This window comes from Schistocerca nitens, chromosome 2 (assembly GCF_023898315.1).
Source record: "Schistocerca nitens isolate TAMUIC-IGC-003100 chromosome 2, iqSchNite1.1, whole genome shotgun sequence".
NCBI lineage: Eukaryota > Metazoa > Arthropoda > Insecta > Orthoptera > Acrididae > Schistocerca > Schistocerca nitens.
In genome coordinates, this window is record NC_064615.1 from 113,795,629 (window position 1) to 113,818,436 (window position 22,808).

General features: G+C 36.7%; 1 protein-coding gene across 1 annotated transcript in view; it reads left to right on the forward strand.

Annotated features, from left to right (window-relative positions):
* The window catches only part of LOC126235786 (transcription initiation factor TFIID subunit 7), a 68,261-nt gene that overhangs the window by 8,305 nt on the left and 37,148 nt on the right, over nt 1-22,808 (forward strand). Inside the window, exons 2-5 of the mRNA XM_049944595.1 lie at nt 7,060-7,191; nt 12,009-12,089; nt 12,170-12,551; nt 20,804-20,940. Of these exons, the coding sequence (XP_049800552.1) occupies nt 7,060-7,191; nt 12,009-12,089; nt 12,170-12,551; nt 20,804-20,940 (732 nt within the window). The remainder of the gene's footprint in view (nt 1-7,059; nt 7,192-12,008; nt 12,090-12,169; nt 12,552-20,803; nt 20,941-22,808) is intronic.

Sequence of the window (22,808 nt, forward strand, 5' to 3'; positions counted from 1 at the left end):
TTGGTACAGATCTCACACACTTGAGCAAAATTGTAGGATGAGTTGCGCAAGTGATTCGTACACAATGTCCTTTGTAGACTGATTGCATTTTTTCTAGTATTCTAGCAATAAATAGGAGTCTGCTATCTGCTTTACCTGCGACCAAGTCTATGTTATCTTTCCTTTTCATATTCCATGCGGAGTGTTACACCCAGTATTTGTATGAGTTGACCAGTTCTAACTGTGACTCATTGTTACTGTTAGTCATAGGGTACTACTTTTTTCATTTCATTAAATGCAAAATTTTACGTTTTTGGGCTATTAGTTTCCAGTCTTTGCAGAACTTTGAAATATTATTAAAATCCACGAGAATATTTGTGCACCGTTTTGCAGACAGTACTTCATTATAGATGCAGTAGCGCTCAAAGTTATTTTGTAGTTGTATTATGTTGTCATTACTGTCCACATGCAGTGACAACAGTAATTGTGTCACTCTGTCAAAAGCTTCATGCTGCTGCTGTTGTGCATATCAAGTAAGGTCATACAATAACAATGTAAGTACACAGGTATATTTCTTTAACTCAAAAGTATTTTTTAACCTGCTTTGCTGGTACACTACTCATCAACTATTGTCACTTAGGCATTGCAGTCTAGTGTTGCTATAGCTTATTAAAACGAAAAAGTGTGTGCATCTGATGGCAAAAACAGGAATCAAGAGTAGCCAATAAGCCAAGGGCAAGTTGTCCTCAAAAAACAACAATGATGGAGGAAAGAACAGTTTGTAAGCACTCAGCTGTTGATCCAAGAAAATCGCTCGACAAGTTATAGATGATCTGGAGCAGCATCATGGACTGAACATACATGTCTCTACTGAAAATGTTGCCTAGTAGTAGCTGATTTAAATGGTAGATGACTATCACTTAATCCACTCCTAAATTCAAAGAAATAGGAAGACCAGGATAGAGTTTGTAAAGAAGTATCAAACTTGGAATGCTACAGATTGACCAAAGGTTCCATATAGTGATGAAAGTAAATTGAATGTATTTTCTTGTGATGATGTGCATATATACGTCAACCAAAAAACCAAAGTGACAAAAGAAAAGTACCAGGTACCGACCATTATGCATGGTGGTGACAGTGTTGTGGTATGGGGATGTTTTTCTAGAAGTGGGGTTGCTGCTGTAGTTCCAATAAAAGACAAAATGGGTTATTTCCTGTACACTGACATTTCAGAAAAGAAAATTGTTCCCTATGGAAGAAATAATACGTCATGTAATAGGCTATTTCAGCGTTATGATGATTCCAAACACGCCCCCAGACATTTAAAAACTTCTTTTCAGATAAAAAACTCTGACTTTTGGGGTGGCCAAGCCAGAGCACAAATCTAAATCCAGCTCAACACCTCTATAATGCACTGGATTGACTTGTTCTTTGTGGAAGCTACTCAAACTAGTTTCAGTTTGTTGCTGCCTTATTGGACAAATGGCCGAAACTCCCGCTTGACCTATTAGAAAAGCTCGTGGATTCAATGACAAACAGTTGTGCAGCTGTGACCAAAGCCCATGAATATGCAACAAAATACTGATCTGTTCTTCAGATTCCAAAATAATTTTATTCTATTCTTACATAGTTAGACCAACAAATTATTTTTGACCGAGAAGAATTGTTATTTTTATTGTTTTGTAAGATGACTTTGTTTAAACTAAATATAGTTTTGTTGTAAATGGATTATAACTGCATACTTCTCAGTTACCCACTGGCAGTTTTTTCTGTTACAGACTTATCTTTATGTAATTGTAAATAATTCTTTCTGCAAAATATTTTTGAGCGCTACTGTAACTGCATCGTTAGCAAAAAGTGGAAGGTTACTATTAATATTATCTGCTAGGCATTGATATACAATGAGGTGACAAAAGTCGTGGAGTAGTAACATGCACACGCACAGATAGTGATAGTATCATGTATACAAGGTGTAAAAGGGCAGTGCATTTGCAGAGCTGTCATTTGTATTCAGGTAATTCATGTGAAAAGCTGTCCGATGTGATTATGTCCCCACAAATGGTAGGTAGAGCTAGACACATGGGACATTCCATTTCGGGTATCATTAGGGAAGTCAGCACCTCGAGATCCACATTGTAAAGAGGGTATTGAGAATACCAAATTTCAGGCATTAACTCTCATCACAGATAATGCAGTGCACTTAACAACTGAGAGAAGCTGTGTTTGTGTATAGTTTCAGTGCTAAAACACAAGTAACTCTGACTTCGGCAGCCAGGTACTGTGGTATGTGTGTGTGAGTTGCATTTGCACGAGTGTGTATGTGTACGTTATCTAATTCTGATGAAGGCCTGTTTGACCAAAAGCTTATTTGTTGGACAGTCTTTTTGTTGTACCTATCTGCAACTCAACACCTCTGCTATATAGTTAGTAGCAGTCTATCCTTTTCATAATACAGACAAGGAACACTGCATGAAATAACTTTAGAAATCAGTATGTATCTGTTAGGACAGTGCAGTGCAGCAAAATTTGACATTAATGTACTATGGCAGCAGATGACTGATGTGGGTGCTTTTGCTAATAGCACATTGGGTTTTGTGAAAGGTCATTTGACAATATTCTGCTATGGTAGTCACTGAATACTTCATGCACTGTTCTCGTGACTGCCAAACATGTTTCATTCAGCATCTTTCTACCAGTAGCCTTATATTTCATTTTATACTTATATGCGGTAGTCTCATAATTGATTTTATAGATTTAGGATTTTATTAGGATGGGGATCAAAATAGGAGAGCCAAATTTGTTACCAAAATTACAAAATAGTTATTATCGCGGAGATAGTTTGGAAGGCACATTGTAATATGTTTGGTGGAAGTTGTTTGTAGAGGGAGATTATGAGTCAATAATAATAATTTTGTGCTGAAGAAATGAATGTTGGCATTGCTGCAGACACAATTTTGTGATAGATTGAGATTAGATTAGTTTTTCGTTCCATAGATCCATGCTGAGGGGATCCTCGTGGATGTGGAATATGTCTTTTTTTTTAAAAAAAAAAAAAAAGCTGAAATAACAATACTAATAGTATGAATATATACAATACATCATTTGTTTCTATTAAAAAATTCATCAGTGGAGTAGAAGGAGTTGGTCACTAGTAAGTCTTTCAGGCTCCTTTTAAACTGATCTTTATTGTAACTAAGTTTTTATTTTTGCTGGCAAATTATTGAAGATGAGTGTTCCTGAGTAGTGGACCCCTTTTTGAACTAAAGTCAGTGCTTTTAAGTCCTTGTGCAGATCATTTTTGTTCCTGGTATTGTATGTATGAACTGAGCTGTTTGCTGGAAAAAGAGATATATTATTTAGGACAAATGTCATTAAGGAGTAAATATACTGAGAGGCAATAGTTAGTATACCCAGTTCTTTGAAGAGGTTTCTACAGGACGTCCATGAATTTACTCCACAAATAATACGTATTACACGCCTTTAGACTCTGAAAACTTTTGTTTGACATGAAGAGTTACCCCAAAATATTATACCATATGACATTATGGAATGAAAGTAGGCAAAGTATGCCAGCTTTTTCATTTTTATGCCACCTATGTCTGCTAACACTCGAATTACAAATACTGATTTGTTAAGGCGTTTCTGCAGTTCTGTGGTGTGCTCCTCCCAACTGAATTTATTATCAAGTTGTAATCCCAAGAATTTAAGACTGTCAACCTCTTCTATCTGCTCTTCTTCATACATCATGCTTATGTTGGGTGGAATTATAGTAAAGGCCAATGTAAAAGTAAACTAAGTTTAAAATTAGAAGTTACTGAAGTTATTGCCAAATTTTCTTCTTCCTGAATTAATGTCTTTGACCCTCGATAACGGAAATTTAGATGCTTTAAAATAACTAGAAAACCATTTTTATAATTGAATATTTGTATGTTATTAATGAAAGGAAAGCAGAAAAGTGGAAGGAGTATATAGAGGGTCTATACAAGGGCAATGTATTTAAGGGCAATATTATGGAAATGGTAGAGAACGTAGATGAAGATGAAATGGGAGATACGATACTGAATGAAAAATTTGACAAAGCACTGAAAGACTTAACTTAAAGAAAAGCTCTGTGAGTATACAACAATCCATTAGAACTACTGATAGTCTTGGGAGAGCCAGCTACGACAAAACCTACCATCTGGTGAGCAAGATGTATGAAATAGGCAAAATACCTTCAAACTTCTAGAAGAATATAATAATTCCAATCCCAAAGAAAGCAGGTGTCAACAGATGTGAAAAATACCGAACTATTAGTTTAATAAGTCACGTCTGTAAAATACTAATACGAATTCCTTACAGACGAATGGAAAAACTGGTAGAAGCTGACCTTGGGGAAGATCAGTTTGGGTTCTGTAGAAATATTGGAACACGTGAGGCAATACTGGCCCTTCTGACTTATCCTAGACTGTAGGTTAAGGAAAGGCAAACCTATGTTTCTAGCATTTGTAGACTTAGAGAAAGCTTTTGACAATGTTGACTGGAATACTCTCTTTCAAATTCTGAAGGTGGCAGGGGTGAAATACATGGAGCAAAAGGCTATTTACAATTTGTACAGAAACAAGACTGCAGTTATAAGAGTTGAAGGGCATGAAAGGGAAGCAGTGGTTGAGTAGGGAGTAAGACAAAGTTGTAGCCTATCCCCATTGTTATTCAATCTGTATATTGAGCAAGCAGTAAAGGAAACAAAAGAAAAATTTGGAGTAGGAATCGAAATCCATGGAGAAGAAATAAAAGCTTTGAGGTTTGCCGATGACATTGTAATTCGGTCAGAGACAGCAAAGGACTTGGGAGAGCAGTTGAATGGAATAGACAGTGTCTTGAAAGGATGATATACATCTACATATACATGATTACTCTGCTATTCACAATTAAGTGTCTGGCAGGGGGTTCTATGAACCACATTCAAGCTGCCTCTACCATTCCACTCTTGAACAGTGTGCAGGAAAAATGAGCACTTAAATTTTTCTGTGCGAGCCCTGATTTATCTTATTTTATCATGATGATCATTTCATATAAGATGGACATCAACAAAAGCAAAATGAGAATAATGAAATTTAGTTGAATTAAATAAGATGATGCTGAGAGAATTAGTTTAGGTAATGAGACAGTTAAAGTAGTAGATGAGTTTTACTATTCGGGGAGCAAAATAACTGATGATGGTCAGAGTACAAAGGATATAAAATGTAGACGGGCTATGGCAAGGAAAGTGTTTCTGAAGAAGAGAAATTTTTTAACATAGAGTGTAGATTTAAGTGTCAGGAAGTCTTTTCAGAGAGTATTTGTGTGGAGTGTAGCCTTGGTTGGAAGTGAAATATGGACGATAAATCGTTTAGACAGGAAGAGAATAGAAGCTTTTGAAATGTGGTGCTACAGAAGAATGCTGGAGATCAGATGGGTAGATCACGTAACTAATGAGGAGGTACTGAATAGAATTGGGGAGAAGAGGAATTTGTGGCACAACTTGACTAGAAGAAGGGATCGGTTGGAGGACGTGCTCTGAGGCATCAAGGGATCATTGTTTTAGTATTGGAGGGAAGTGTGGAGGGTAAAAATCATAGAGGGAGACCAAGAGATGAATACACTAAGCAGATTCAGAAGGATGTGGGTTGCAGTAGTTACTTGGAGATGATGAGGCTTGTACAGGATAGGGTAGCATGGAGAGCTGCATCAAACCAGTCTCTGGACTGAAGACCACAACAACAATAACAACAACAACATGTTGTTAACTCTGGTGCAAAAGAATCAACCTCAAAGAATTAACAGTCAACAAAAACCAACGTTACACTGTAGGCTCCAACATAGAAAGCTAGAATACGGCAACAAAACAAAATCTATCATTCAAGATGTCTCGTCATCACTTTTTTGTTGAAAAACAGTTTTTGTAGTAGTTCATCCAAAGAATCTTATTTATTTAATTTTTTGAATAATGGAATACCCAGGTTGAAGTGTCAACAATGTTATGAACAGGATAGATCCCTATACTCACCTTAAAGATATATTGAGTTGCAGACAGGCACAACAAAAAGACTGTTACGTACGTCGTGCCTGTCTGTTCAACTTAACATGTGATCTATGTGGTGAGTAGCAGTCTATCCTTTTCATAATATTATTTATTTATTTATTGCCAGTATAGAATCTGATGCATGCCCATCATCAGCAATATCTTGTATTCTGGTTCCTTAGCAAATGTGAAAGACATTTAGCAATATGTAATTGGCAGTTGGTCATGTTTTGTGGTAATTTCCAAGAATCATTTAGAGCTCTCGTAGAACTCATGTGTTGCTCCAACTCTCTTCTGATTTAGTGTACAGTCACATTAAATAATACAGGATTGGTTTCTTTCTTTCTTCTTCTTCTTCTTCTTCTTCTTCTTCTTCTTTTACTCAGAAAGATAGCAAGGCTGTCTTCTCCTAGAAGCAGAAAACCTTCTCTCTTTCTGTTATTATTTTCTTCTCACATTCTTAACAATGCACAGAAGTTGTAAGTGTGCAATGGAAGGATTAGTATGTGTAGTATGATCATTTAATTTGATCTGGAATGTATACCAGAGGTTACATGTCATAAGTATTAGTTCCTTTTTCATTGGGCTTTTGTATTGCAACAGTTAACATTATATTATTCATTTTAGTTTAATTACTTGACTTTCGTGGTAAAGTATTAAATAAATGATCATAGATTGTTAGAAAACATTGAGAGATAGTGGGACAGACGCGCTTCTCTAAGGATAATATTGACATCACTCAACTGTATTATCAATAGTGATCTGCACTAAAACTTGTTTTTGTATTCTTTCTTCAAAATACAACTAATTCAACCCATACACAAGTGGTTTTTAATTTTAAAAAAAAGGGGGGGGGGGAGCTACAGAAGTCTGTGAAATCTGTCTCCTCCTTTTCTTCAAACACGAACAATTCTTTAATAATTGATAGTGTTGTGACAAATGTTTTATAGATGATGAATTTGTATACCTTCTCATTCTTTTCTCTGTATACTGAGTATCATTTTCAGTGATCTCACTTTCAACATATTCTGTTCCAGGAACCAGCAAAAGTGCTTCGTGACGCTATTAGGAGTGGGGTTGTTCACCTTAAGGACAGACTTTCAATTAAGCTTGAAAATGACATGAGATATGGTGAAGTTAGAGTAGACCATTGGTTGATGCCTGCGAAGGTAGGTGATAGAGTGCTACAAGTTCAAGATGTAATTTAGAACTTGGCATCGAGTTCAGTAAATATCTTTACTTAGATTTAGAACATTAAAATATTATAGTCTTCGAAAAATGAAAGAAGCAGGTGCTTACAAATAATATATTATCTGCTAGTGGAAATATCATTATTTATATTTATTTAAATATTCCAGATTCGAAGCCTTGTGATTTGTCAACAGAACTGACTCAGTTTCCATGGCTCAAGGTACATGCTGATGGAATTACTTGCATACAAAGCACTTGTGTACAAAGCACTGACAGAATTTTTTATCTATGAAGAAGACTAGTTCTATCTACAAGGAAGGACACAAAGGCAGGAATAAACATGAATAACTAAATGACCAAGAACGTTAACTTTACAGCTGGAGTGAAACAGGGTGATGTCTCTTTGCTGAAATATAGGACTTTGCATTGCATAGTCTGATGCAAAAAATAGACGAGATAGTTACAGTTATGATTATGATTAAATGCAGTCAGGCATGTGCATATGCAGAAGATACAGTAATTTTGGCAAGAGGTGTAAATACCTTTAAAGAAATGTGAGGTAATGGAAGCCGAAGGAACACAAATTGGACTCACTGAAATTAAAAACAAGACAAAACACGTCACAATGTCCAGTTAATAGGCTAGAAGAACACCAAATGGCTAATCAATGTTTTAAAGGTGCCAGCTGTTTCCATTACCTATGTGTCTTTTTAACCACTAATAATAATATGAGAAAATATATTATGGAAAGGATACAAGCAAGAAATAGTGCCTGTTGTGGAAACTTCTATATATTCAAGAATTCTCTAATTACAAGAACAACAAAGTTGAGATTGTACCATTCCCTTATATGACCAGTTGTTACATATTGGTTGGAAATGTGGACAATGACAGAAGGAGATATATACAGCCTGGGGGCATTAAAAATATATATATATGGGCTTGTCAGAGAGGCAGGGCATTGGAGAGTAAGATACAACCATGAATTATTGTAGCTTGTACAAGAGAACTTTTTGTAAAAAAAAATCTCAGTCCATAAGGAAAGGCTGACCAAGAGCAAGATGGCTGGACAGTTTCTTGACTGACCTTACCAAGATGGAGAGCTTATGGAAAAGCAGAAAACAGAGATGCATGCAGGCATATTGTTGTGTAGGCGAGGGTCTTTGAAGGGCTCTAGTGCCACAGAAAAAGAAAGAAAGAAATCTAATGGATCAATGACATTTATTTATTGGTGTTTATGCCTACCCATTTAAAAAAGTATTTTGTATGTATACATGTGATTGTGACAAGAAGGGAAACTTTAGTGAGTAGAGTGCTAAAGAGGAGTTGAAGATGTTTGTAATAAAATTCCTTGCCTTGTCCCCACACCAACAGCTTAAATCCGTTGCTACATCAGTATATGTGCACTATAAATACCATATTTTTCAGATAATTGCTCCTTCAGGAAGTTTTATACAAATAGACTTTTGGGGTAAAGTTTGAAGCAGGACCCATCGCTGAAGACAGTTCTGCTCCAGTCCATGATATTCAAGGCCAAAGATGCATCTGGAGATGCCCCAGACTGTGGTGTTATACCAACCTGACTGTTGTCCATTGTACAATCCAACAACCAGGACCAATGGTCAGGGATAGCATTTCTTTTGATAGCAGGATCCCTTTGGTTGACATCCATAACACCCTTACAGCACAGATGTACAGTATGTTTTGTTGCCCTTAATGGCAACCCATCCTGGGCTTACATTTCAGCAAAATAATGCTTGTCCACATATGACAAGAGTCTTGACTGCTTGTCTTTGGGCTTACCAAATCCTATCTTGGTCAGAAAGGTCACCAGATCTCTCCCCAGTTGAGAACGTGTGGAACATTATGGGCAGGGCTCTCCAACCATCTTGGGATTTTGGTGATCTAACTTTCCAGTGGGACAGAATTTGCTACAACATTCCTCAGCAGGACATCCAACAAATCTATCAGTCTGTGCCAAGCTGAATAATTGTTTGCATAAGGGCCAGAGGTGGACCAACATGCTATCAACTTAATCAGTTTGTGGAGCTCCTGAATAAATCATCCAGTTCTTTGAAAATTATAATCATTTGTTTATACGTATCATGCCTGCCGATTCAGATAATTCCTTTGTGGTGCATCTCTTGTTTTTCTTAAAAAAAGAAAACTGCGCAGCTGTGTATGTCACCTTATGTGTCTCTTTATTGTATATGTCTGAAACATTTCAAGTTCTGGTGACTCGAATTACTTCCTTCTTTCATACTTCATTATTATATTTAAATTACAATGAATTGAACTTAATGATGTGACCATCATAAATTTTGTATTCAACACATGTTTCTATCCTGTAATTTCCATTATTATAATACAAATTTTGTCATGTGTCTTTCATAATGTTTGGCACATAGTTATGTTAGGTTATTTTAGAACCCTAGTGAAGGAGTTTATAGTGACATTCAACTTATGCTTTGTGTACTAGGCTTTTGGATATAGTGTGCTTTCAGAATTATTATTTAAGTCTGAATGGGAAGGCAAATTACCACTCACCTTTAATGTAAAATTGCGGGTAGCCGCATAAGAAATGGAAGTGACTTTTTGTATTAATTCCTTCTTTAAAACAAGAAATCTAAATATTAAAAAAATGTATGCCATATTTTACAGACTATAAAACACACTTTTCTCTTTGAAAAATTGCCTCCGAAACTCAGATGCAGCTTATACTCTAAATTAATGTAAAAAAAGTTCAGTGTTTGATTAAAAATTGCCACCAGACTTAAAAATGGTCATATATTAAATGCCACAGGAAATCTGTTTCTATGTGGCAACATCGGATTCAACTGGCAGCAACAGTGCACCGATGCAACGGACATAAGTTGCAGTGATTCACAAGCTTGCTAACACTGTCTCCCTCCCTCCCTGCCATCACAAACCCACAACACTGTCTAACCTATGAAGCTTCATTGCGGTATACAGTGCCAGTGCATTAGAATTGAAAGTGATTTGTGTTATCAGTAACAATGCAATATTTTTATTAGTAGTAGGTTTTGTAATTGGAAAAGTAAAAGGTATACATATGATGCAGGTTATTAAATTGAAAGTAATAGCATATGCAGACGAACATGGTAACAGAGCAGCTTAGCAGCATTTTGACTCTCCACCAACAGAAAAACCTTTTTGTGATTGATGGGCTAGTAACAAAGAACTGGAAAAAATGAGGAAGACTAATGTGCAAATAGAGGACTGAGTGCAAAGTGGCCAAAATTTGAAGATGAAAATTTGAAATAGATTCAAGGACATCATCAAAATGTCATTGGAATTAATACAAAAATGATTCAAATACATGCTCGTAAACTAGCGCTACAGTGGAACTTGACAGACTTTAGGGGTGGAGTTGGCTGGTGCTACAGGTTTATGAAGCGTCATGGACTTAGCAAGCAAACCAAAACCAAAATACCTCAGAAAATTCCACTAGGGTATGAAGAATCAAAGATATTGTCTTTCCATTGCATTATTATTCCACATCAAAAAACCATTGTAAATAGCAAATACGGGCAAATCACCTCTGACATTTGATGTTCTGCGTAACAGAACTGTTGCCATGAAAGGTGCTAGAAGTGTAACTATAACAACCAGTGGACATGAAAAAATTCAACATAATTGATTAATCATTTTCAAGCGCAAAACAATGCCAAAAACCTTCTGATATGTTGCCCGCCGTTGTTGTTCATATATATGACAAGGGTGAATAGACCACGCTGGTATGAAATTATGGATTGTCAGACTGTGGGAGAGAAGGAAAGGTGCATTACTGAAGTAGAGTTCTCATCTTGTGCTAGATCAGTTTAGCAGTCATTTGAAAAAATCTGTGAAAGAGGAATTGAGACAGAGAAATGGAGCGCTTGGTGTTATTCTGGGAGGACAATTCACAATTGCAACTCTTGACGTCTCAGTAAATTAACCATTTAAAGTGTATATGACAGAGGAATGGAACAAATGGATTATTGATGTAACACAATGTGAATCCATGCTGAAGAGAGCTTTAAAATGACCTACAATCAACCAAGTGTGTCAGTGGATAAAACAGTCATGGGCTAGAGTGAAAGAAGACATTATTGTTAAATCTTTCAAGAAGTGCAGCATAAGTAACACTGTTGATGGCAGTGAAGACCATCTTATATATAAAGTGTACATCGATGATGATGATGATGAAGAAGAAGAAGAAGAAGAAGAAGAAGAAGAAGATGAAGATGAAAGTTCAGATAACAATTTTCAGGGGTTTTGAGAGATCAGTTTTGATTTTATAAACTAAGAATTTTTTGTAGTCTGGCTTTGCAATCCAATAATAAAAATGATAAAAAATGTTATGTTTTAAAAAAAAATTGCTTGAAAATTAACGTGCGGCTTATAGTCTATAGTGTCTTATAGTCGGTAAAAATGGTACATATAGCTGTACATCATCTTTTTATGACTTTGGTTTGTGTGATACACTTGTGACAGAGTTAAAGTATTCATTAGGTTTTTAAAGTATTAATTGAGTTATTTACTATCAATATTCTATCTTCATTCATTTGACAGTTATCATCATCTGTTGTTATTAATAATTTTACATTGTTTGTTGTTAGCTTGTAAAATGTCCAACATTGTAGATGGTCACCTGGTCCTATCAAACTAACTGGCATTGATAGCGTAACTTGTCTTTTCATTTATAATTGGATTTTTGCTTTAGAGTACTAACAAAATATGCATAGTACTTTCTTTTTCCTCTGATTTTTTTTCTTTTTTTATGTGGATATAGATAATGGATTTGCCATCCATAGTGGAGTCACTGAAAACGATTGACAACAAGAGCTTTTATAAGACTGCTGATATATGCCAGGTAAATTTTAAATTAAATGTATCTCTTGTTACTGTGCCTTACTCATGTGGATAATATGTTGCTCTTCATTTGTTTCATAGATATTAATTTGTAAGGAAGAAGATGATCAGACTCCAGAGGAAGAGGGTCCTGTCAAAACAAAAAAGAAGGATCCAAATAAAGTTGACAAAAAGTTTCTGTGGCCACACGGGATAACACCACCTCTTAAAAATGTTAGAAAGCGTCGTTTTCGTAAAACACTTAAAAAAAAGTATGTTGAAGCTCCAGAAATTGAAAAAGAGGTGAAACGTCTGCTGCGCGTTGATAATGAGGCAGTTTCTGTGAAGTGGGAAGTGATTTGTGATGATGACAAAGCAAAAGTTATTAAACCATTTTCAAATATAGATGAAAACAGTGAAACTGGTCCAACAAGAAATGTTGATACTTCAATAGAAACAAGCAACCCTCATAGTGTGGATGTAGGTAAGACATTAAATACTTCTAACTCTTTGCTTTATCATCTGTCACAAGTTGAACATAGATTAATGTCAGTTGTATCTATATTCTAGAGTCTTTAAATTACTTGTATCCCTATTGTCATTTACATTTTGCTGCGGAGTATTCTTGTAGTTTCCAAATAGCATTTTCACCTCATTACCAGTTGTTTTTCTTTTTTTCCGTGAGGTTTTCTTCATTTTGCTTTAATTATGTTGTGTTTTGTACGTTACTTTAGTCATCTGCTTGTTTCATTTTGATGACATGATGTGACTGAGAGGTTCATACAGTATCTCAACCAGGCAAAGCAAGTATTTGGTAATGGTGGTTACACTGTGCTGTATTCTGCTTTGAAGGGAAACTAATTAGAGTATTAGACTTGCTATTTGTACTATTCTCTTATCCTGAGAACAAGTACAAAAGAATAAAGCTTAGGGTAGCTAGTCAGGCAATTTATCAAGTAGTTCCAAAATTTACTGTTTTCTTTTGTTCTTCTCTTGTCCTCCCAGTAGGTAGGCCTCTTTCATCTTGGGGTCTGGATGACCTGCCCTCCCTCAGATGCATGTAAGACTGATCATTGTTAAAATAAGCATTATGTTATTGTTAGGAATTGCTGTATCACTTTAGAAATGTTTTGGCATTTGCTTCCAGTTCTGCTACTTTCTTGACAAGATTCCGTGCATATACACTGCTGGTCATAAGAATTTCAGCATCAAGAAGGATAGAAAATAATAAAACTTATCAAGCATATGTCATATAGTAGGAAGATTACATGATTAAATTTATGGACGGTTTTGAGATGTACATGATGCAAAATTTAGTACACAGAGCTGCCTCATCTGGCAACAATGAGAGAAACTTACTGACTGGACATTGACTTGAATTGAGCTTAAGTGACACATACAGATGCATCATCCCATGCTGCTTCACCTCTGTGCCAGACTTCATCATTCACAATGGCTGCCCAATGGTGGCATGTGACAACTCATGAGTAGATGTTTTCACTGGGTGAGAAATATGGAAAACATGTCAGCTAGGGCAGTAGCTGAATATCCTCTATATTGAGGAAGGTTAGGTCAGCATGCTGTGTTGTTGAGCAGATGATGTGATATCACTCCGGAGTGCAGTGTTGTTGTTGGGCACATCACTCTAGGCATGCTTGTCTCTGCTTCCGAGTGAAGGGGAGCTGTAACACTTGTAGCCTTGTTGACTCTCTGTGGTGATCCAGATGGTGTGACACTGTCCATGTAGTTGTTTGGCCTGCTGCAAACAAGCACATTTCGTGACTTATGGTCTGCGACGTGGTTGTACGTTCCTGCATAGCCAAGTGAGCAATATGTCTGTCCTCTCGGGCACTAGCTGCAGGAGCCATTGAGGTCCTGCATGCACGTAAATCCATTATTTCCATATTCACAAGACTCTTGTGGTATCCTGACCAATACAGTCAGCAGTATTGCAGTATGTTAAGCCATAGTTGCAGTGACCAATATATCAATGAAAATAATCAGTTTTTGAAAATATGATATAATTAGATAGATAAAAAAATCTATTCACCAGGTGACAGCAGGAGTTAACACATTTAAGATTTAAGGAAATGTGCAAGCTTTTGGAGCCAGGAGCTTTTTCTTCTGGCAAGAGAGTTGAAGGGGAAAGAATAGGGATGAAGGAAAAAGGACTAATGAGATTTAGGAAATGTGGAGAATTACAGGAAAGTTGCCTAGAACCCTGGGTCAGGGAAGACGTACTGGATGAGATGCAAAGGAACCACATTGTTGGGGACTGCACCAGATGAGATTTGAAGACCTGAGAGCTTAAGGTGAACGATAAGGTAATAAGCAAGGCACAGATTACTGACCAAACATCATGCAGTAATAAATAAGAGCAGAAAGATAACAAGGAGAGGTTCCCAAATGTGCGATTGACTTTTTGAAACTATCTGTACGGTGATTCTGGTTAAGATCTGAGGTATCACACACTGCAGTCAGTCACCCTGTTGGGCTCTCATTTGCAAGTAATTGATGAAAAAAAAAATCCATGTTTTGTGTGACACTCAGTAGTGTTAAAAAAGGTCTGTTATATAGCCTGGTTGTGTGGTGTAATGGATAGGATAACAATGTCCCATGCAGGAGGTTGTGGGTTTGAGTCTTGCCAGGTGTGCAAACTTTTTGTTAATTTTTGAATCTTTATCAAAATTACTTTAATCATTATTTTTATTCAATCAATTGGTTTAAATGTAATTTTTTATTCTATTCCTTTGTCCTGTTACTTAAATCATCATATGAACTTTTCCGTTTGTTTCAGTCTTTTATATCATTCAATTTCCAATTGGAATTTTTGTGAATATGAATTTAATTATATTTATCTATTATAATATTCAGTTATTTGAAAATTCCAATCTATCAGTTTAAAAAGAAAAGATGAAATAATCTGTTTATATCTGTGCAGTGGTTTAATAATGTGTTTTGATACCAGGTGTGCAGTTTTTTTCCCCATGGTAATTAATATACCTGCATTTAAAAGTATCCTAAATACCTATTGTAGTAGGGACAAAATAACTTAGATGAAAGTTTAAATGAAAGAAGGGTTTATGAGTAGAATGAAATTAAAGCAAAGATGAGAAATAGATATAATGAACACAATAACATGGACAAAAAAACAGGACAATAAAACAAAAGAAATTCATACATAAAATTAGTTAAAAACATGAACAAAGACTTCAAGTGGAGAAAGAATGATAGAAAGAGAAATGAGAGCAAAAAGGGAAGTTGATATTATGATTAAAAGTATGTGACAAAGGAATGGAATTAAAAAATTACATTTAAATCATTTAACTGAATAAAAGTGATGATCGAAGTCATTTCAACAACGATTTCAAAATATAGAAAAAAACCTCATTGCACCTGATGAGATTCAAACCTACCACCTTGGTGCATGCAAAGCCGTTATCCTATCCATCACATCACACATCTACATTATACTGTGCAACTTTTTTAACAATATTGTCACACAAAATTCTGATATTTTTTTTCCATCAATCACTCGCAAATGTGGGTACATCCGGGTGAATGGCTGCAATATGTGATCCCTGGGTTCTTAACCTACATCACCGTATAGATAGTTTCAAAAAGTCATTCGCACCACGGGGGACCTCTGCTTGTAAGTAGATTATATGTGGTGGGTGTAGGGGGTATGGAAAAGTAGACAGGTCAGCAAGTAAAAGATATAGAAAAGTAACAGGGAGTGAAGAAAGCAATAGTTACTGACGCTGGGTCCAAAGAAATTAAAGTAATTTAATGCCAGTTGGACGGCGAGAACCAAGGACGTGTTTTAACACCAGTTTCCACCGGCGGAATTCTGAGAAACTGGTGTCAGGGGGGAAAATCCGTATGGCATGTGTGGTGAAACAGGCACCAAGGTCACAGCTGTCTTGTTATAGAGCATGCTATGTGACAATATATTGGGTGTTGCCAGTATACACCCCCTGTCTATGGCCATTCATGCTAACTGAGAACTCGGTAGTAGTCATACCAATGTAGAAGGCTGAAAAGTATTTACTTAACAGCTGGTATATGACATGTTGTTTCACAGGTGGTTCTCCCTTTGATAGTGTATATTTTGCCATTTGACATGGCCAGTGCAAATCTCGTTCGATGCAGTCCCCCACAGTAGTCTTTCTTTCTCAACCTGTCCTGTAAGTCTCCTCTGATCTGGGGTTTTGGGTGACTTTACCATAATTGTCCCCATTTCCTACACCTCATCAGTCATTATCCTCCATCCCTCTTATACCGTTTTGCCAGAAGAAGGAGCCACTGACTCCAAAAGCTTGCACCTTTCGTTAATTTTTTTTATGTCTTTGCTCCTGCCACCACTTGCTGAGTGGATTTTTTTATGTATCCAGTTATATTACAGGCTCTCAGTAGATCACAATCCTGCCATTAGAGAATTCTGACATCTGCTGGTTAATGGTTCTCTTCTCACAGAAACCATTCGGATGTTATTTCTGAGTCATATATGGGATGTAGATGGCATTACTCCCATCTGCTATGTGTAGCTGTGCTGAAATGCTGATCATTTACATGTGGAAGCAGATAGTTCAGTACATGCCAGTTTGACGTTTGTTGCATGCTGCCTTCACAGTGTTGCAGTTTGAATGGCCAGCAGTCTATTTAACACTTGGACTGCTTCACAGTGTTAGCAGTCTATTTAACACTTGGACTGCCCTGTGTGTGTGTGTGTGTGTGTGTGTGTGTGTGTGTGTGTGTGTGTGTGTGTGTGTTTACTCGAATCTAAGCCGCACTCGAATCCAAGCCGCACCTGAAAAATGAGACTCTAAATCAAGGAAAAAATAATTTTCCCGAATCTAAGCCGCACCTGAAATTTGAGACTCGAAATTCAAGGGGAGAGAAAAGTTTTAGGCCGCACCTCCAAATCGAAACAATGTTGGTCCACTGTAATATGAGACACAATTTAGGTCGAATGAATGACGATACAGCTACAGTAGTTTGGTTCGAGTCGTAAGCTTAGCAGTTAAGCTATACCAGGTAGCCATTGCTATGCATCAGGCACTCCGTCCATATTTATACGGGTATCCTTCTTTTATCACGTGCTTCGTCTGGTTTGAATTGATTGCTTATTTTTCTTTGATATGATAAGTGCCATTCTCTTTGTTATAGGTGTTTACGTCACTCTAAGCTAAAAATGTATTGCTATACTGTGTCATGCATTGTTTGTTGCATTCTGTGTTTACGGCCTGTCGCCGCTCGCGGCATGGCTTGCTTTTGTGCACGCTACCGTCACTTACAATTAGAAGTGTGATAGAAGATGTTCTGAACGAGAGTTTAGCGAAAATTTTTCTCCGTTTGAAAATCTTTACAGCTGCTTCTTTAGTACATTACATTCTGCACAGAAATTAGAGTCATCTTAGATTTAAAAATCTAGTCAATTGCTGTGCTTCATTTCTGACTGTATCACTATTAGGCACAAGAATAATACGAATATAAACATGACATGATATGTATATTCTTCCGCATTTGCTGTTGTCTCACTCTAGTTTCATAGTTTATTAGGCAGACAGGTTTTAAATGAGATAACAGCAAACACTAAAGAATACATGGCAAAATGTTTATATTCGTATTATTCTTATGGTGAAGAGAATATTGCATGTGATTCACAATTCATAAAAGTTCCTATTAGCAACCATCTCTTCTCACAGGTAAGAAAAAATTCAGAACATAGAGTTGGCCATATTGACAAACATCCCAAACAGTCTTGCCAGTCGCATTTTCTTAGTACATTGAAATGCTGCTAAATTCGAAGATGAACAATACTTAATTTGTATTTACTTTGTTGGATAATGTATGAAAATGCAGTGATCGAAACTCGGGGCGGAGAAAAAAAGCTCGTCTTCCATCTCTCTCTCTCTCTCTCTCTCTCTCTTTTTTTTTTTTTTTTTTTTTTTTTTTTTTTTTTTTTTTTTTTTTTTTTTTTTTTTACTGATGCACAGATTTTGGCGCCTATATTTATCTTTGTGCCTGCGAAGCGTGCCTGTGTAGCACTACATATATTGGGCGGCAGAAGTTAGTTGTGGCGGCACCTACCAACATTTTTCAGAACGTCCGCTTACTTTGCACTCTATTCTAAACCGCAGGCGGTTTTTTGGATTACAAAAACCAGAAAAAAGTGCGGCTTGGATTCGAGTAAATACGGTATATCTTATGGCACTTAGTACCAAGGTTATCAGTTCCCAACTGCCCTGTTAACTATATCTTAATTATATTTCAAGTGTATCATTTTTGCGTAAAACCTAGTTTCAGCTATGTTAAGTGTCAGATTATCATTGCCCAACAAACACACAAACAAAGATATAATTGGCTGCATGAGTTGTTCACCAAATACATTTCTGGCGTCATAAACTGTTAAGTTAGTAAGCAATGTGATATTGTCAAACTGAACACCCATATTAGGGCAATGCTGTTTTCAATTTTTATACTATCACCTTGGCTTATCTTTTTCTTTGGAATATCACAGAACAGATACATACCTTTCTCCTTTTGATGATAACTTTCATTTTGTCATAACCTACTGTGGCCCTTGCTAACCAGCAGCCTTGGGTAACTGTGGTGTATGATTACTTTAGCAAGGAGCCTGTTGGAAGGGAGAGGGCAAACCCTTTGGATCTCTGAGTAGTGGGTAATGAGGAATGGGTTTGCCTCAGCTGAATCACAATATTCTGGAGTATATTGAAATAAACATTTCATAATTACAAATTCAACAATTAAATAAATCTGTTATAGCTTTCAAAAGGTAAGAAATCCTATTGTGAATTTGAAACAGGTAGTTGATTGCTTTCTGTGAATGACACACAGGTTTACTCTTAAAACTCATTATCTTTCCTGTAGTTCCTAACACTGGAACTGATGATTATTTAGGACAGACTCATGCTGGCCCAATAAACATATGACAAATTGTATAATTCTTCTTTAATTTACCCCACACCTCCTCAATACAGTTTGGTAAGGATTCCACGCTGATGGACAATATTCAAAATAGGAACTTCACGAGGCACTCTTCCAACTGAATCTCTGTCCTCAATCTGCCTTCACATCAACTTGTGAGTGTTCCATTCTAAATTGCAGTGGATGTATACATTTACAGTTGTAATCAGTTCCAATGATTATCTCGTAATCATGCAATAAAATGATGTCATTTGTTTCAGCTCACTTTCTATAGTTCATTACGTTTATTTCTGGAGATCAGTTGCCGGTCTTTGCATTAAGATTTGATCAGTTGCAGATATCTCTGCATTTGCAACAGTTTGCAGTTTTTGTGATTTACTTGTTGCAGTTGGATTGTTTATAAACTACAGTAGAGAGCTAGTTATGTATCACACCATTTATGTAATGATTATTGTGAATAGTAACAAGTCTATCACACTTGTGGTCACTTTTACTACCAGTGTCTTCACATAATCATGTATTGACTGTTCTTTGATTGGGAACTTCAGTCCAGATACATACCTGATCAGGTGATCCACAAAGACGTAGTTTGTTTTGTAGGTGGCAGTGCAGAACTGTTTTGAAGGCTTTCCAATTGACAATAAATTCAGCGCTAATGTTGGCACTGCTATGTATATCCTTCTGGGTCTCATGAATTCTCTCTGGTAGGTCAGTGTGGATCTGCGATAAACTGTGCAAGAAGTTAAGCAAACCAGTGGTTTTCCCTCAGTAGAGAGAGTACCTGTCTGTCTTGCATCTGTACTACAGTTGAAAAGAGGAACTGTAGTACATTTTTCTGAAAATCAACCTTGACAGGCAAAATTTAGTATCTAATGCTTCAGTTTATCATCTTTTAAATGGATGTTAATAGGAGCAAAGGGTGACTTTTTTATTTGGGTAACACAAGAACTTACTTTTCCAGTAGATAGGATTTGAGTGGCTCAGTGGTAAAGTGCCAGACTACAAGTGCAAAGATCTCTGGTTTGACCCTCAATCAGTCCTAGAATTTTTATCAGTCAGTTACCATTTCTTTCACCTCTGGCAGTGTTTGTTGATGTGAAAAATTGAGAGTTACACTGTGGTTCAGAATCTACGTTAAACGCCGGCTGCTGTAGCGGAGCAGTTCTAGGCGCTTCAGTCTGGAACCACACTGCTGCTACGGCCGCAGGTTCGAATCGTGCCTTGGGCATGGATCTGTGTGATGTCCTTAGGTTAGTTAGGTTTAAGTAGTTCTAAGTCTAGGGAACTGATGACCTCAGATGTTAAGTCCCATAGTGCTTCGAGCCATTTGAACTACGTTAAACTGTAGGTCCCCCCATAACTAGCTGATAAAATCAGCTCAAAAGTTGGAGGAAGGCAAAGGCATATCACTTCCAACAGGACCAGTGGTGTTCAAAACAATCTTTAGATTGGTGATGGCTTTACTTACACTAGATAAAATTTTGCATATTGAAATAGTTTGAACAAAGCTGAATTATTTGTTAATATTGTATGGTATGCGAAAAATTATGATGGGAAATTATTTTTGCTGTCAGTAGTCATTTAGTTACATGTTTCAGTGTCTCCATCCAGAAAACATGTCAGAAAAAATATGTAAGTGCTTTGGGATTGGTTTTGTGTAACAATTTATGTTTGCAAAAGTGCATATCACCCAACAGGTCTGCATTTCAGTGATTGAACTTTGTAGATTCCCATCATAATGCTATAGAATTCAGGAATTTTCTGTAATTACCTTTTTTGCCCTAGCTGAGCATGAAATATTTGGTGAGGCTGTGAGTGACTCAGAAGAGGAAGAAACAAAAATAAATGTCACAGAATTTGAAGAAGAGACAAGTAGACCTTCTGCTGATGACAGTCATATGTCTGATTCTACATCATTGCAGGTAAATAATAATAATAATAATAATAATAATAATAATAATAATGAACTAGTGTTAATGTCATGAATTGATGTAATCCAAAGGAACATTTGAATTTGTCACCTATTTTTTGCAGTGCACAGTTGCTTCTGTAACTGTCATCATTCTCTTCTTCACTGTCGTTGAAGTTGAAATTTCTTGTATATTTCTTTCACATTTTATGTTTTGTCAACCTCTTGCTATAAAGGTGGAATCGCAGCATTTCCTCACCTAGCCCCTCAGATGTAGAGTGCATTGGTAATTAACAGCTGTCCATGATATCTGTTCTGCTTACTTGTCCTCAGAGGTATTATGGCATCACCAAAATATCACTCATGGCTGTAGCCATAATCCATGTTCTCATAGTCCTGTGCAGCATATTTGATTATCCAGCAAAGGTGTATCTCTGGACTCAGATTAATTCATGCACTGTTACACTTTCCAAACAGTCACCAGTCTTTATCTAGCCAGCAAAACTGACTTCATATTGTCACTATTCCAGCACATCAATATTCCAACACCAACTATAAATGCCATGTAAAAATTTAACTCCATTCAGAAAGGTTGCAATATCCAGCCATTGGACTGGTTAACTCATGCTGCTAATACTCTGTACACTAGCCCAAATAGTCCCTTGGAGCTTATGCAACTAGTGCCCAGAAATGTTTTTTTTTCATCATTATTATTTCTGTCTTTGGTCACAATATAAAGTCCTTCAACGATGACCATTTTCAGTCAGTAATGACCATCTTCAGATCTGTTCTACACCATGTATGTTGTGATAAAAGACTGGAATAAAAAAAATAAAATAAATGCGACAGTACCTGAATCACTGTTTGTATTCGCAGCTATGTTGCAGCTAGTGAATGTCCAGAAAGACAAAGCAGCAACATAGTTTAAAGTAAATAGGTCAGAAATCACTCAAAAACACAATACCTCAATTTCCATACAAACAAATGTCATTTATTAGTTTTAATTACTCCTTGCCAAATGTGACACCCTCCTCAAATACAACCTCCCATTAGCTACTATTTTAAGGTTTGTTGTTGTTTTTTTTTTTTTGGCACAGTAACTTCATCAATCACTATGGGTCCCTCATTCCCAACTTGAAATATGTAACACTTACACATTTCCTCAGCCGTCCCCTCTCTCCTCCGCTCCCCAGGCCCAACAACGTGCTTCCTACATCTAGTTGTGATCCTGGCGGACTTCTAGATTTTGCAAGGTCCAAGACACTCTGAAATTATTTTAAATATACAGGCCATTTTCCCTATCATTGTTGGGAGCAGCATAAAGGCATATCCATTAGTTATTTTGTGTCTTTGATAATAGCACTCTTCTGGAAAGTGCTGCATCCTGCCAGAACTTCTCTTATGTTTATTTCCTACTTAAACTGTGGGGGACAAAATCTGACAACCAGGGATTGTCTCTAACAGTTAAGCCAGTCTAGCAGATTTGGATCATTACATTTAGCTTCCAATGTGAATCCCCCCGCCCTCTCTACCCATAAACCTCACTTTTAGATGGATTATGAAAAACCAACTTGTCAGTTCCCAGTTTCCAAGCCAAACCACCAACCCAGAGAAATCATGGAAACTCTTGTGCAGTTTACAGCAAAAGTCACATCTTGAAAGTGTGGCTGTTTACTGGGCCAGGCTCAAGAGAAAATAAAATCTGTGCCTCAGTTAAAATCTAAATTTTACAATTAATTTCTCACCCTTGTCTCAGTACACTCGGAAATGATATATCACACATTTTCCTGTTTCTACTGCTGCATTGTACACTGACTTCTTCCTTCTCTCTGCTGCATTTAAAGTATAAGGTATTTGCTTTTTATGGTGCTCAGCACTTTT